The 16,895-nt window shown below is 40.8% G+C and overlaps 1 protein-coding gene across 1 annotated transcript in view; it reads left to right on the top strand.

Moving 5' to 3' along the window:
• Positions 1 to 2,098, top strand: part of LOC126328694 (uncharacterized) — a 145,075-nt gene extending 142,977 nt beyond the window's left edge. The window contains exon 9 of the mRNA XM_049996065.1: positions 1,233 to 2,098. Coding sequence (XP_049852022.1) covers positions 1,233 to 1,420 — 188 coding nt within the window. The 3' untranslated portion in view covers positions 1,421 to 2,098. The remainder of the gene's footprint in view (positions 1 to 1,232) is intronic.
• The last annotated feature ends 14,797 nt before the right edge of the window (positions 2,099 to 16,895 follow it).

Below are 16,895 nucleotides of genomic sequence, written 5' to 3'. Positions count from 1 at the left end.
TTGTCTGTGACTGCAATGGACATAGTGCAGAAAATGACTCTTAATGAAATTAAGAAACTGCAGGAGGATGCAACAGAAGTTAAAGGTGTGGTATTCATGAATGTAGAGGAGCAGATTCAAGCTACAGAAAGTGCAAGGAAATTTGTTGAAAGTATGATTGATGAAATTGAGCAACAGCTTGATGAGAAGGCAATAAAAGTGATAGAACTAAGAGCATACTTTGAAAGTTTATAAAGAATTTCAGGATTTTAGTGATAATGATTGTAAAGAACTGTGCTCGATTTTGGGGCTTACAAACATGAACACTGTTATTTGATGGTAAGTCTTCTCATGTGGCTTCTTTCATACTGAGAGCCGACATCGGCTACGAAGCACTACGGACACTCACTGAATGTTTACTGTCCATTCCAGTTTCGACTTGCAGTGTGAAAAGGACATTTAGTACAATGAACAGGGTGATAACTAAATTGAGGAATAGGATGTCAGGAAACTCGTCAAGCTTGTGTGAAGATTTCAATTTAAGGCGACGGGCCAACAGTAAGTTTTATTGATGACATCATCTACAGAGATGCTGTAAAAAAGCCTCTACTTATTAGTTTGATGTAAATTTGAGTTTTTGCATGCAATGAAGTTATTTTATTATTTAATGTAATTAAGTTAGGCCTAGCCTAACAGCTTAGTACTTAATCTACATATTATTTAATTATATATTAGCTATTCATGAAAAATTGAAAATAATAGTGCTGCTATGTCTTTAGAACGCTATTACTTAAATTTTAAGCTTCAAGCTTTGTCTTGTTTCATTAACTTATTTCTGTCTCACAAGAATGGAGGAACATATGACAATACAGAAACATTTGTTTCAGAAAATAACACTTTATCAAATTATATACAAAGTCCATGCACTTCTGCATGGTCCAATTAACTGATATTAAAAATGGAAGATGTGTTTTATAACTTGATGCAATAGAAACTGAAGAAAATCCATGTCTAGTTCAACATACTAAAGTTTTTTAGCATAGAGATTCAGCAGCTTGAGTGAATGTCACAAGTAATGATTGTCAATCACAAATTGTGTGGGGTAGGTCATTGTATCGTATTTTGTACTGCTTCAAACTGCTGGTAATAGTAGTTACAGGTACTCCCTTTAGGGTATGCAGTATTGTAGTCCACCGTAACAATTGAATATTGAGAAATACTTAACACAGAGATGTATTTGCTTTTACTTCCAGTTACATGGATGTCGGCCAAGCAAGTGCTACGTGTGCGGAGGAGCAGTTGGTGCAACAGGCTCACCCCTGACGGCCTGTACTGGAACCACAAAAATGCGACTATATCAGAGACTGGCAAAAATAGACATTCTGGACATCGCCATAGAGCAAGCTGGAATGCTGTGACTAGTGTGCTGTGCCAGAATTAATAAAATACATGAGCAGGAAATCCGGCTGAAGCAAAAAAAAAAAAAAAAAATTATAATCCTCCTCCTGTTTCCCTGGGACCCTGATTATGGAAATCACAGCGAAAACTCCAAAAATAAGTCACATTAAATGATTAAACTTGCCACAGAAAGTTAAGCATGTAACCGAAGGTATGTCTACTTCATTAAACAACAGCTGTCCAACATGGATATTAATGTAATGAACTGGCTCTGACTGCTTACCTAAACACAATGGAAAATTGTGTGTGGAAGTAGCACAAACAATGTCAGAGAAATGGCTATGAAAAACCATTTCCAGCTCATGTTCTTTGGGACTGATTTTTTGACTCCTCTGAGGAAGTTGCCTCTTCTGACAGACGCGTCCAATGCCTCTCAGATTTGGTGCCAGGGTGCATGACTGAAGTTAGAAATAATGGGGCATTCTGGATAAAAATTAAGGCACTGAAAACATTTTACTTTCTTTCTTTGGTCTGCTGCACAGTGTTGTCAGTGACAGCCAGCACACAATATCAAAGATGAGAAGAAAATTTGAGCTAGTTCTAATTGACATTACCCTTGTAACTGAAATTTATTTTAATTTAATATTCTGAGTATTAGGTTCTCTTTACTTGTTCTGTCTCTATACAGATAATACACTGAATAAATCAAGAGTGCCCCTTTTTAAGACTTTCTTGTTACTTCAAGTTCATCTCCGTTCCCTCTATTGTAACCCATCAGGCTGCCAAAAAATGTGCAAAACATATCTTCTGGTTATAGAAAGAAACTTCCACATGGGAAAAATATATTAAAAACAAAGATTCCAAGTCTTACCAAGTGGGAAAGCGCCGATAGATAGGCACAATAAATAACACACACAAACACACACACAGAATTTCTTGCTTTTGCAACTGACGGTTGCTTCTTCAGGAAAGAGGGAAGGAGAGGGGAAGATGAAAGGATGTGGATTTTAAGGGAGAGGATAAGGAGTCATTCCAATCCCGGGAGCGGAAAGACTTACCTTAGGGGCAAAAAAGGACAGGTGTGCACGCGCACGCGCACGCGCACGCACACGCACATATATATCCATCCGCACATACGCACACACAAGCAGACATTTGTAAAGGCAAAGAGTTTGGGCAGAGATGTCAGTTGAGGCGGAAGTACAGAGGCAAAGAAGTTGTTGAAAGACAGGTGAGGTATGAGCAGCAGCATCTTGAAGTTAGTGGAGGTTGAGGCCTGGCAGATATCGAGAAGAGAGGGTATACTGAAGGGCGAGTTCCCATCTCCGGAGTTCGGATAGTTTGGTGTTGGTGGGAAGTATCCAGATAACCCGGACGGTGTAACACTGTGCCAAGATGTGCTGGCCGTGCACCAAGGCATGTTTAGCCATAGGGTGATCCTCATTACCAACAAACACTGTCTGCCTGTGTCCATTCATGCGAATGGACAGTTTGTTGCTGGTCATTCCCACATAGAAAGCGTCACAGTGTAGGCAGGTCAGTTGGTAAATCACGTGGGTGCTTTCACATGTGGCTCTTCCTTTGATCGTGTACACCTTCCGGGTTACAGGACTGGAGTAGGTGGTGGTGGGAGGGTGCATAGGCCAGGAGGTACTGTTGCTTGTTGGTGGGTTTGTTGTGGACGGATGTGTGAAGCTGGCCATTGGAGAGATGGAGGTCAACGTCAAGGAAAGTGGCATGGGATTTGGAGTAGGACCAGGTGAATCTGATGGAACCAAAGGAGTTGAGGTTGGAGAGGAAATTCAGGAGTTGTTCTTCACTGTGAGTCCAGATCATGAAGATGTCGTCAATAAATCTGTACCAAACTTTGGGTTGGCAGGCTTGGGTAACCAAGAAGGCTTCCTCTAAGCGACCCATAAATAGATTGGCATACGAGGGGCCATCCTGGTACCCATGGCTGTTCCCTTTAATTCTTCGTATGTCTGGCCTTCGAAAGTGAAGAAAGCCTCACACTTAAAGTTCCCATCCCTGGCTGCAATCCTTTTTTCCATCAGTCCTTATACCAGTTCCAAACTGCACAATCCATAGCCCTAATCCTTCACCTGTACATCGACTCGGCCAATAAACACACCCATCAACTCCTATCCCAAATAAAAGTCCTCAATCTTTCCTCTCCCACATCCACACCGGCTGTTCATAGCATCCTCCTACAGGCCAACCGCAAATTAGAACAGCATGCCACCCTGCACCTCAAAAAACTATCCAATCTCCTGGTTTTCCACCTCCGGAAAGGCAACTCACTCACCCTCCACATCCTTTCCAACATACCTCAACCTCCTCTCATTGCACACAGACCCAATCTCTCCCATATATTCAATCTCCCACTTCCAGCTCCACTCCCCCCAACGCCTCAAAATTCTAGTCAACACAATCTGGAACCACAACACCCCAATCCAGTAGTTAACCTTTCCTCCAAACCTCTCTCCCAATCTGCAACCTGTGTCCTATTCAAAGGCCTCACCTTCAGCCCCACTCCCAGGTTCAACCAAACTGCCCTTGTCAAAGATTTACTGTCCTACACTCGTAGTCTCTGCTGGAAATATCACTTTGCCACCAAGAAAAATAATCCTGATCCCACTCCTAACGATCCAACTCCCCAAGACACTATCCAAATTGAACTCTGCCTGGAACAGTTCCGTCCTCCATCACAGTGGGACCCACCTCCTCTTCCTCAAAATCACCCTCTCCAAACCTTCCAGGAATTTCTCACTTCCAGCCTTGCCGCTCAATCTTTCTTGAGAAACCTTAATCCTACTCCCAACATTACCACAGCCGAAGCCCAGGCTATCCATGATCTGAAAGCTGACCAATCCATCATCATTCTTCCGGCTGACAAGGGTTCCACGACTGTGGTACTTGATCGTCGGGAGTATGTGGCTGAGGGACTGCGTCAGCTTTCAGACAACTCTACATACAAAGTTTGCCAAGGTAATCCCATTCCTGATGTCCAGGCGGAGCTTCAAGGAATCCTCAGAACCTTATGCCCCCTACAAAACCTTTCACCTGACTCCATCAAACTCCTGACCCCACTGACACCTCGCACTCCTACCTTCTACCTACTTCCTAAAATTCACAAACCCAAACATTGTAGCTGGTTACCAAGCTCCCACAGAACGTGTCTCTGCTTACGTAGATCAACACCTTCAACCAATTACGTGCAGTCTCCCATCCTTCATCAAAGACACCAACCACTTTCTCAAACGCCTGGAATCCTTACGCAGTCTGTTACCCCCGGAAACCATTCTTGTAACCATTGATGCCACTTCCCTATACACAAATATCCCGCACGTCCAGGGCCTCGCTGCAATGGAGCACTTCCTTTCACACCTTAGCCAGCTTCATCCTGACCCACAACTTCTTCACTTTTGAAGGCCAGACATACCAACAATTAAAGGGAACAGGCATGGGTACCAGGATGGCCCCCTCATATGCCAACCTATTTATGGGTCGCTTAGAGGAAGCCTTCTTGTTACCCAAACCTGCCAACCCAAAGTTTGGTACAGATTTATTGACGACATCTTCATGATCTGGACTCACAGTGAAGAACAACTCCTGAATTTCCTCTCCAACCTCAACTCCTTTGGTTCCATCAGATTCACCTGGTCCTACTCCAAATCCCATGCCACTTTCCTTGACATTGACCTCCATCTCTCCAACGGCCAGCTTCACACATCCGTCCACATCAAACCCACCAAAAGCAACAGTACCTCCATTATGACAGCTGCCACCCATTCCATATCAAACGGTCCTTTCCCTACAGCCTAGGCCTTTGTGGCAAACGAATCTGCTCCAGTCCTGAATCCCTGAACCATTACACCAACAACCTGAAAACAGCTTTCGCATCCCGCAACTACCCTTCTGACCTGCTACAGAAGCAAATAACCAGAGCCACTTCCTCATCCCCTCAAACCTGGAACCTCTCACAGAAGAACCCTAAAAGTGCCACACTTGTGACAGGATACTTCCCGGGACTGGATCAGACTCTAAATGTGGCTCTCCAGCAGGGACACGACTTCCTAAAATCCTGCCCCAAATGAGATCCATCCTTCATGAAATCCTCCCCACTCCACCAAGAGTGTCTTTCCGCCGTCCACCTAACCTTCGTAACCTCTTGGTTCATCCCTATGAAATCCCCAAACCACCTTCCCTACCCTCTGGCTCCTACCCTTGTAACCGCCCCCGGTGTAAAACCTGTCCTATGCACCCTCCCACCACCACCTACTCCAGTCCTGTAACCCGGAAGGTGTACACGATCAAAGGAAGAGCTATGTGTGAAAGCACCCACGTGATTTACCAACTAACCTGCCTACACTGTGACGCTTTCTATGAGGGAATGACCAGCAACAAACTGTCCATTCGCATGAATGGACGCAGGCAGACAGTGTTCGTTGGTAATGAGGATTGCCCTGTGGCTAAACATGCCTTGGTGCACGACCAGCACATCTTGGCACAGTGTTAAACCATCCAGGTTATCTGGATACTTCCCACCAACACCAACCTATCCGAACTCCGGAGATGGGAACTCGCCTTTCAGTAAATCCTCTCTTCTCGATATCCGCCAGGCCTCAACCTCCGCTAATTTCAAGATGCCGCTGCTCATACCTCACCTGTCTTTCAACAACTTCTTTGTCTCTGTACTTCTGCCTTGACTGACATCTCTGCCCAAACTCTTTGCCTTTACAAATGTCTGCTTGTGTCTGTGTATGTGCGGATGGATAGGTGTGTGTGCGCGCGCGAGGTTACACCTGTCCTTTTTTGCCCCTAAGGTAAGTCATTCCGCTCCCGGGATTGGAATGACTCCTTACCCTCTCCCTTAAAACCCACATCCTTTCGTCTTTCCCTCTCCTTCTCTCTTTCCTGAAGGAGCAACCGTCGGTTGCCTTTCTACTGTTGCTTTCCCGCTTGGTAAGTCTTGGAATATATAATCAGTAGGATGACTTTTTTATATATTGAAATTGGTCTGTGCTGCATTTATTTGCTAGAGTGCATGTGTTTTCTCATGGTGGAAATAGAATAAGAAACAATGACATGTCATTTGTGTTGGACAAAATGTGTCTGAAGGCTGAACTACAGCTGTTACCTTTTTACAGAGATCATACTTCCTATAATGGAGGAAAAATGTAACTGTGGACACTGCATCATGTAATTTCCCCCTTGCATCCTCGAAAGTGACAAATAACAGGTTTGATGGTGACCATTTGATCAACAATTGGTTATTTGGCCCAATCAGGGCTACTTAAGAATAGCAAGACCATGCACTCAATTTACTTACGAAGTCACAATCTGCCTTACATCATTGCACCCTTCAGTAATAGCTATGGACTCTAGTTATTTTTACCTTCAGTCTGAAGGTAGGTTTGGTGCAGTTCTCCATTCCAGTCTACCTTGTGCAAGCATCCTCATCTCCCATCTGTTATTAAATTCATTATCATATGTTTAAAGCTGGTAGGAGATACACAGTAATGATCATAACACAGCACACACATGGAATGACTTCAGTGCCGTCACCTGCACCAACTTCTGTGCAAATGACTGGTCAGAGAACTCTGTATTCCCTTCACACACTGAATAGAAGTACTTGTTTCTCATGATGTATTGCATTGTTGGAAGTCACACTCTCAGTACATCCCATGGTCACTGCTCTACAACATTCGTAACATTATAGTGTGTGTGTGTGTGTGTGTGTGTGTGTGTGTGTGTGTGTGTGTGTGTGTGTGTGTGTGTACGTACATACGTACTATATTCTTTCCCTTACATTAGCATAAAGACAAATTTTCTAGTCATCAGTAATGATAGATAGAAATGATACAGGACAGAAATGATCAGTAGTGTTCAGATACTAATTGGTGCAAGTGAGTGGGTAATGCACATACGGCCAACAACAGATTTTTATGGTTTGCCATGTGGTACCCAAATGCTTTATTATTGAACCTTCTCTGTTGTATTCAAATGCTGCACAGTGATGAATGATCATACTTCATCACATTGTCAGGTTCCTGAGTGCAGTGATTAATGCATTTAGATGATCATAAAATGCTGAAGGTCTTTCTGAAAATGGAGGGTCATTAATGTCAAAACAATCATCCTTTAGATCAGAAACATTTTCTTGCCATGCTCTGTACCCCATTCATGGTGAGAATGTTGCCATTGAAAACACTTATTCATAAACACCACTATTCTCATTTTGTCCATTTAGCAATTTGAAATGGAAATCAAGCAGTGCTTCACGTCAATGTAATATTCATGATTGACACACTACCTAAAGGTGTGTGTCGACATTAAGTGAGAACAAGGTAATGTACTTCATAAAAATGTTGAAAAAGCACAGTGTATCCTTCGGGATACCGTGAAAGAGGAAGCCACCTGGTAGAATTTTGCACAGAGCAAAACTTAATCACAGCTAACACTTGGTTTAAGAATCATGAGAGAAGGTTGTATACATGGAAGAACCCTGGAGATACTAAAAGGTATCAGATTATATAATGGTAAGACAAATTTACGAACCAGGTTTTAAATTGTAAGACATTTCCAGGGGCAGACATGGACTGACCACAATCTATTGGTTCTGACCTGTAAGTTAAAACTGAAGAAACTGCAAAAAAGGTGGGAATTTAAGGAGATGTGACCTGGATAAACTGAAAGAACCAGAGGTTGTACAGAGTTTCAATGAGAGCATAAGGGAACAAGTGACAGGAATGGGAGAAAAAATACAGTAGAAGAAGAATGGGCAGATTTGAGAGATGAAGTATTCAAGGCAGCAGGGGATCAAGTAGGTAAAAAGATGAAGGCTAGTAGAAATCCTTGGGTAACAGAAGAAATATTGAATTTAATTGATGAAAGGAGAATATTTAAAAATGCAGTAAATGAAGCGGGGAAAAAGGAATACAACCGTCTCAAAAATGAGCTCGACAGGAAGTGCAAAATGGATAAGCAGGGATGGCTAGAGGACAAATGTAAGGATGTAGAGGCTTATATCACTAGGGGTAAGATAGATACTGCCTACAGGAAAATTAAAGAGACCTTTGGAGAAAAGAGAACCACTTGTATGAATATCAAGGGCTCAGATGGAGACCCAGTTCTAAGCAAAGAAGGGAAAGCAGAAACGTGGAAGGAGTATATAGAGGGTCTATACGGGGGTGATGTTCTCTAGGACAGTATTATGGAAATGGAAGAGGAGGAAGATGAAATGGGAGATAAAATACGGCGTGAAGAGTTTGACAGAGCACTGAAAGGCCTAAGTTGAAACAAGGCCCCTCGGAGTAAACAACATTCCATTGGAACTACTGACTGCCATGGGAGAGCCAGTCCTGACAACTCTACCATCTGGTGAGCAAGATATATGAAACAGGCAAAATACCCTCAGACTTCAAGAAGAATATAATAATTCCAATCCCAAAGAAAGCAGCTGTTGACAGATGTGAAAATTAACAATCAGTTTAATTAGCCACAGCTGCAAAATACTAACACGAATTCTTTACAGATGAATAGAAAAACTAGTAGAAGCCGACCTTGGGGAAGATCAGTTTGGATTCCATAGAAATACTGGAACACGTGAGGCAATACTGACCTGACGACTTGTCTTAGAAGAATGATTAAGGAAGGGCAAACCTACGTTTCTAGCATTTGTATACGTAGAGAAAGTTTTTGACAGTGTTGACTGGAATACTCTTTCAAATTCTAAAGGTGGTAGGGGTAAAATACAGAAATACAGGGAGCGAAAGGGTATTTGCAATTTGCATAGAAACCAGATGGCAGTTATAAAAGTCGAGGGGCATGAAAGGGAAGCAGTGGTTGGGAAGGGAGTGAGACAGGGTTATGGCCTCTCCCCAATGTTGTTCAATTTGTATATTGAGCAAGCAGTATAGGAAACAAAAGAAAAATTCGGAGTAGGTATTAAAATCCATGGAGAAGAAATAAAAATGTTGAGGTTCGCCGATGACATTGTAATTCTGTCAGAGACAGCAAAGGACTTGGACGAGCAGTTGAACGGAATGGACAGTGTCTTGAAAGGAGGATATAAGATGAACATCAACAAAAGCAAAACGAGGATAATGGAATGTAGTTGAATTAAGTCTGGTGATCCTGAGCGAATTAGATTAGGAAATGAGACACAAAGTAGTAAAGGAGTTTTGTTATTTGGCGAGCAAAATAACTGATTGTCGAAGTAGAGAGGATATAAAATGTAGACTGACAATGGCAAGGAAAGTGTTTCTGAAGAAAAATTTGTTAACATCGAGTATAGATTTAAATGTCAGGAAGACGTTTCTGAAAGTATTTGTATGGAGTGTAGCCATGTATGGAAGTGAAACATGCACGATAACTAGTTTGGACAAGAAGAGAATAGTAGCTTTCGAAATGTGGTGTTACAGAAGAATGCTGAAGATTAGATGGGTAGATCACATAACTGAGGAGGAGGTATTGAATAGAATTGGGGAAAAGAGGCGTTTGTGGCACAACTTTACCAGAAGAAGGGATCGGTTGGTAGGACATGTTCTGAGGCATCAAGGGATCACCAATTTAGTATTAGAGGGCAACGTGGAGGGTAAAAATCGTAGAGGGAGACCAAGATATGAATACACTAAGCAGATTCAGAAGGATGTAGGTTGCAAGTAGGTACTGGGAGATGAAGAAGTTTGCACAGGATAGAGTAGCATGGAGAGCTGCATCAAACCAGTCTCAGGACTGAAGACAACAACAACAACATTGTTTGGACCCTAGGCATAAGAAGACAAGACAGTTAACAGAATTTGCCATGAAAATGGCAATGAAAGGATATTGAAATACATGGCCTGATTCATTCTGATTGTAACTGGAATGAGTATGCCCACATCAAGATGCGAAAATCAACTCCACCCTGAACTACACTCTGCACACTGTGAGTTGAACACTTCATTTGGCCACTAGTGCAATGTATGACTCAGTACTTTGAAAGGAGGCTGAATTGTGACTTAGCTCATTGGAGGCTGTAGCACAATGTGCAAGTTTCAGCTTCACTGTTTGGCCTACTGATAACATGCAGTAATATGTGCCACTGACCAAAAGCTTTTTGCTAAGTATGAGACTCCTATCTTACATTTATGCAGTTCGCAAGGAAACAGGTTAAGACAGATTAGCTTTCACTGATTGCAGTAGTATTTGTGGAGTATGGATCACTGTCATAAGAAAAGTGAGACACCTATGTCTGGTACCTTTCAGGTAGAATATTTTTATGATATCTCTTCCTCTATTGTCTTAAATGGCTGGGAGTTTAACACCCTTTATTTTAGACACGTTACATAGCCAATGTAGACACAAATCAGGTAATTTCTTCATGGTTTAGTCACATCCATCTCCAAACACGAAACCTCCTCCATGCCATTCTCTTGCATCTCCCATGAACTGTTTCCCTGCGGTGATTCCATATGTACCACAAAACTTTAATGAGATCTGGGGATAGGAGCCCAACTGATAACAGTTCTAGATTATGTCCGAAGTGTTCTTTTAAGGGTGTGACTTGTTCCTTGTATGAGCTTAGCTGGAAGTAAGGATCTATTTCTAAAGGCAAATCTTACTTGTAGATCATCGGAGCACCAAGTGATTCCAGGTGACGAAAGCTGCACATGATCTATCCTCTCAAGAAGATTTGTTGGAGAGACTAATCTGGCACCAGTATGTTTTAGAATTGTGGAATATGTTTTTGCACATGCGTTATGACCTCCTTGGGGACATGTGATCTCAGTAGGTATCAACACAGTGAAAATTGGGAAACAAGGAAATACCAAAGAAATTGTAAAGTTCATCTTATTATGTCCATGAGAGATCCAGAAGGTACAAGACACTTGCATCCAGGTTGATATATGTGCCTTGCCTTCAAGAAGGCTTTTGGTACACTTCCACACAATGAGAAACTGAACAAAATATGAGCTTACAAGATTATTAGTTCAGCTTTGTTGTCAGTTGATATTTCTTAGCATGTATGAGTCAACAAAATGTTCTTGGTAAGTAGTACCTGTGATCTGTATGACATTACATTTCACTGCATCCCAAGAAAGTATGACAGAGCCATTGTTCATAATACAAGCATCTCTGTACCCATTATGGAAGTATGTACTATTGTTGCTTAGCCAGCTGAACAGCCTCCAGTTTAAATCAGTCGTGAAACAGCACTAATTCTTACAGTGCTTGTGTAGTACTTCAACATCTATGATGAGGGCACACCCTCTTACATGAATACATACATCTGATGGGGGAGAATCTGTAGCCAATAATATGTGTACTATAAACATTTAAGAAAAACAGATGAAAATGCAGTGACATTAATAACTCAACAGACAGTATGTTTAAGTCACTATGCAGCCAGAATACTGTAACTCTAATTTTGCATTCTTATGTGATAACGTATTTGGATACTATGATCACTACAATAACGGTTCCAGTAATTGGTATTCAGTTGTATCTTCCATGTCCCTGTATGTGACTGTGTAAAATTTGGTCAGTAGGTAACTAGCCCAGACCCATTACAAGTTGCAGATTGCTTGTGTCACAACTTCTAAGGACAATGAAAATTAATAATCATTTCCCCAAATTCAGAAATTTATAATGCCATAATTTACTCTTTAAGATGTGTAATATAGTAGCAGTTCGGGTGAATAAGACAAATAGTACAGTTAGGAACTGGAGAAAGTTAGTGCTTCTTGTCTTAGCATGGATTGCATGCATGTACCTTGACTTTATATATCCAGTGTTGTTGAATGAGAGCACTTACCAACTTCCAACAAACTTTATGCTTAACATCAAACCTTTCCTGAACATTTTCTTGGCTACATGGACCAAGTAAATTACTAACACATGAACTAATTTACAGAGCAATTAGTCTGCAGCTTTTTTAAGCATGGGTGATCAATTCTTTAGACGAAACAGATTTACCAGTACATTTGTAAACCTGTATAAGGCATAGAATTTTCATATACAGCACAGAAACATGGTAATATAATTGCAGTAGTATGTTTGCATTCAAAATATCTATGCAAGCACACTTTGTAGTAACTTGCAACAAACTTTTTGTTCCTCATGAGTGTCACTTGCAAACCAACTTTCCTTCATTCATAAACATTACTTACTTGATACTAACACGAAAAACGGCAAATGTTTTGTTCACATTCATAAGCAATGAAGTCATTAGTTTAATTCATATGGGGAACTATGTTATACATTTTACAGACTTGAGGTTTCATTGCAGAAATGTTAACAGACTGTTCTATGAGCATCACAGATTAACAACATATTTCTATTAGTGCTTGCAATTACAACTTCCTCCCCAAGCTTGGTTAATTACATCAGCATCTATGTCAGCTTTTCAACAAACAACAGACTTGCATTGAACACAATTGACAACATAACTAATGAAAACAGGGTATTTCACGATTCCTATCACATGCTTGTAGAGCAAGTTTAGTAGAAGAGGTTTTGATAAGGAGGCAATGTCGACAAATATACGAAGTCTCGTGTACAACCTGTGAAAGCCTGGAATAGGAATTGTGGAACAAATTGCACACTGAGAACAGTGAGAGCGAATGACAGATCATGTCTTTTGCTTGCGGTGGTGAGGGGAGATTCCTTCACATTACCTTCATTGCATCCCAACATAGAACAGTAAGACATCCTTAATGAACAGGTGCAACTGCCTAAATTGTCTTTTTCGACATTTTCAGGAGAGTTCTCAGTATACTTAAATTTAACTTCTGTGTTAACACAAAATGTCAACTGCTCTTCAGTTGTTCTACAACTAGGAAGTCTTATAGCTTTAACTGCAGTGCCACAACCAAAAAGTGCATTACAGCAGGTACGTTTTAAATTCTGGGACATAGTTTTTAATTACTAAAATAGAGTGCAAAACTTGACTTTACAATTTTCATATAATTCGCTGAGTTTTCATGATGTAAGGAGATATTATGTAACTACATTTATATTGTTATGTTTCACAAATTATTATTAAAGAAACTTATTATTCCAGTCTATCATCTGTTGAGCCAATCACTTAAATCACAAATATGACAATGGAAAACATAGCATCCTATATAAAAATTGGGCAGCACAGCTTGCATGGAACTCATTTTTGGTGTGAAATACCCATACAAGGCTAGCTGTGGAGTAATAAATCATTTAACAGCTTGGTGTGGTTTTTTTACTGCAAAATACACCTCTCTTTCACATATCTATCAGCACTGAACATGAGATGAGCAACAAACTGGTACAGCATTTTTTACTATATAAATAAATGGCAAATATAGTGACATTGTGATTTCTTTCAGCAACATTTAATTTGATGATCTAAGTAATTTGTCACATCTGTAAAATATTTTTAGGTTTCTGTTACTGCATATTATAGATGCCAATTAACTTCATTTACCTGGTACATTCATTTAAATGTGCTTATTACATACAACAGAAGTTATGTTACTTGATACATACATTGCATCCATACCTTCTGTGCTGCACTATTAATGCAGAACAGAGGCAGGTAATTCTCAAGTAACAAATATTAATGTACACAATATTCTATGGTTAAATGTAATTTATGAGAAAAACAGCAAAGCTGCAGGAAAGGAACATACATAAATAGCTTGTTAGGAATATCTCAAGCAAAACTAAACCCCGATTCATTTTTTCCCAGTGACGCTGCCTGTGCTAGTAAAATGTTTTTGTCCTGCTTCTGGTCACAACCGATTTCATAGCACATACATCACACCAGTGGTAACTGTGGCTGATATTACCCTGAAGACAGGTAAACAGCAGTGAGTAGGATGCAATTTACTCCTCACAAAACCAACAGGTTACTTTGTACCCTTTTACCTCTTATCACGAATTCTGGCTCATCTTATTTGTTGATGCAGTTCAGTGCGAAGTCCACACAGATCTTTGAGAACAGGTGGTAGTTTCTTGTGCCATGCAACACATTGCACTCTTCTGGTTATCCTATCTGTCTCAAGAAATTTTCTGATGTAAATCCAAAGTCAGGCCAACTTAGGAACAGCAACCAATAGAGCTACCACTATTCTTTGAACTTTTTCTAGAACACTCACAGTTCCACCACATCTCACTGATTGGCCCGTGAAACATCAGGATGGGCCTTCCACTAAGACTGGCATCTTGCTCTGTATTTATTATAAGCTGCCCATTTCCACACCAGACCAAGTTAGTGGTCCACTGGTATTCAGGAGTGCATTCAGCTGAATATTCTTTGAGATGACGATATGTTACAAGCGACTGATACACTTCCACATCAGAGAATCCGCATCATACAGACACAGGCAGTCATTGTTTACTGTTCGTTCCTTGGTTTTTTGGATCTTATGGTAAACATTTCAGCAAAGGTTAAGGAAATGCACGACAGGAAGAAACATGCTGGCTGGTGAGCAGGTAGAGCTGCTTTGTCACAATTTTAACATTTTTGTGGAACAATGTTGGTGTACAGGTAGTTCACGTCCCTCTCCCAAATGGAAGATTGCAGGTGAAGATGCTGCAAGTCTCTTGTCAAAGATCCAGAAGCATCTTCAGTAACAGTCATCTTTCCCCTAGTGTGGTCACCAAAATACAAATAACAATTAGTGCAGATGTCCATGAAATATGGGATGACTGTCAGCTCTGGAATCTTGTATCATCTTAGAGGCTGTGTAATGAAGTGTGTTTTGGGATGAATTACATTTTCACTTCAGTCTTCTCTTCACATTAGGCACCAGTAACATTACTTTCATTCTGTCCCTCAGGAATATCCAACCGGTGCATATCACCACATATATTTTCAAACACCAGCCTCCTCTTGTGCTTTGTCACTTGCCTCAGTGCAGTGGTGAAGTGCTGTGCTTCTTGTAGTAACACGGTTCACGTTTACGTTGCACTTTAGTGTAGACCGGGAACTGTCTCATAGGCATGCCCGATGTGAACTGACTGGGCACTGCCTGTGCTGCCTGAGTTGTTGTTGTTCCGCTGGCAGGGGTCGCAGCCGAATTCTCGCGTGCCCTCTGGTGGACGGAACTATTTGCGGCAACTACCATGCGTGACACACCGTGCCGATGTGCGCCTCCTGCGGTCTTTCCATTTTATGTGGTCACCTACTTCATTTTCCATGCAGAGCAATGTCCCCAACTGCAGATCACATTGTTCCCAAGTTAGTGCCATTGTGGGTGAATGATGGTATGAACATTCCTGTTAACACACCCATTATTGTCTATTCTGTTCTGACCAGCTATTTGCTCTTTGTCAGTCTTCATACCCAGGGCTTATTCTGAAGCTTGTGAGCACTAAGATTATTCAAAGGACGTATTACCAGCCGTCACATAACCCACAGTTAGGAGGACCATGTTTTTCTTACAGGTTTACACCGCGAGGAGGACTGGATTCACTGTGTCTATGGAGGACCTCCTCCCCATGGAATGTAAGATTAGAGAAAGAAAATGAATGACACCCTCAAGCCTCGCAACCTAATACCGTCGGGGTTGAAAAATCAAGAGTTGGCCAAGAGAGGCCGACAGGAGAGAGAGAGAGAGAGAGAGAGAGAGAGAGAGAGAGAGAGAGAGAGAGAGAGAGAGAGAGATGTATGCAAGTAAGCAGAAGCATTGTCAGAGCAGACGGACGAGTGATTATCTTTTGAAAGATTGTCTAAGGTTATTTGACACACAGAAGAAAGATTCTTGCATTAAGGGTTGGACTCCACCTATTACTTAGATTTTTCTGACATGGATTGTTGAGAAACATCTTTTCCCACCAGTGCATAAAAAAGGAGAGATTAACATCTAGAGTAACAGTGCTGCTATCCACTAGCATTAATGTTTACAACATGCAGACTCTTTACAGAGATTTGTTACATGTTTCATCCAATTAACTTTGAAAGGTTTGTGTTTCCCTGCCACAACCAGGTTACTCCTTAACTAAAAATAGAAACTACTTCACACAAAAGATTTTCCTTATTTTAATAATAGTTGAAATAGCTACACCACATGTCATATGTGGTAATACAAAAGATGATATTCATCATAACCAAATTGAAATCATTCAATAGAAATGTTACAATGTTTCTAAATTACATATTCCATGTGTATCTATAGAAAAGCATCATTTAGCAATAACATGTTGCAAGTTTAGCACAAAGCTAGGGGACTTTACAGCTAATGAGTCACCATCAGTTGAAATATTTTGAAACAAAACTATTTGTCGTGATTGTAGCTCATGTATGTTTGGATAATGACTGATTTCAACCAAGACAAAATTTATAGATTTTTACATACGTAGGTTATAGAACACAGTAAACAACATTTCTAGGAGTTCCTCTCACGTTTTCCTAATACTTACAGAGGCAGTGAAGGCTTCCCTAAATAAAGTTTACATAATGGCATTTAGAAGCTCTAACACAGTCTACACTATCTTAGATAAAAATTTTTTCCTCTACAGTTTACCAACTTTGTGTCCTCACATGTAACATA

The sequence above is a fragment of the Schistocerca gregaria genome, chromosome 1 (genome assembly GCF_023897955.1).
Source record: "Schistocerca gregaria isolate iqSchGreg1 chromosome 1, iqSchGreg1.2, whole genome shotgun sequence".
NCBI lineage: Eukaryota > Metazoa > Arthropoda > Insecta > Orthoptera > Acrididae > Schistocerca > Schistocerca gregaria.
This window is presented reverse-complemented; position numbering and strand designations above follow the sequence as displayed.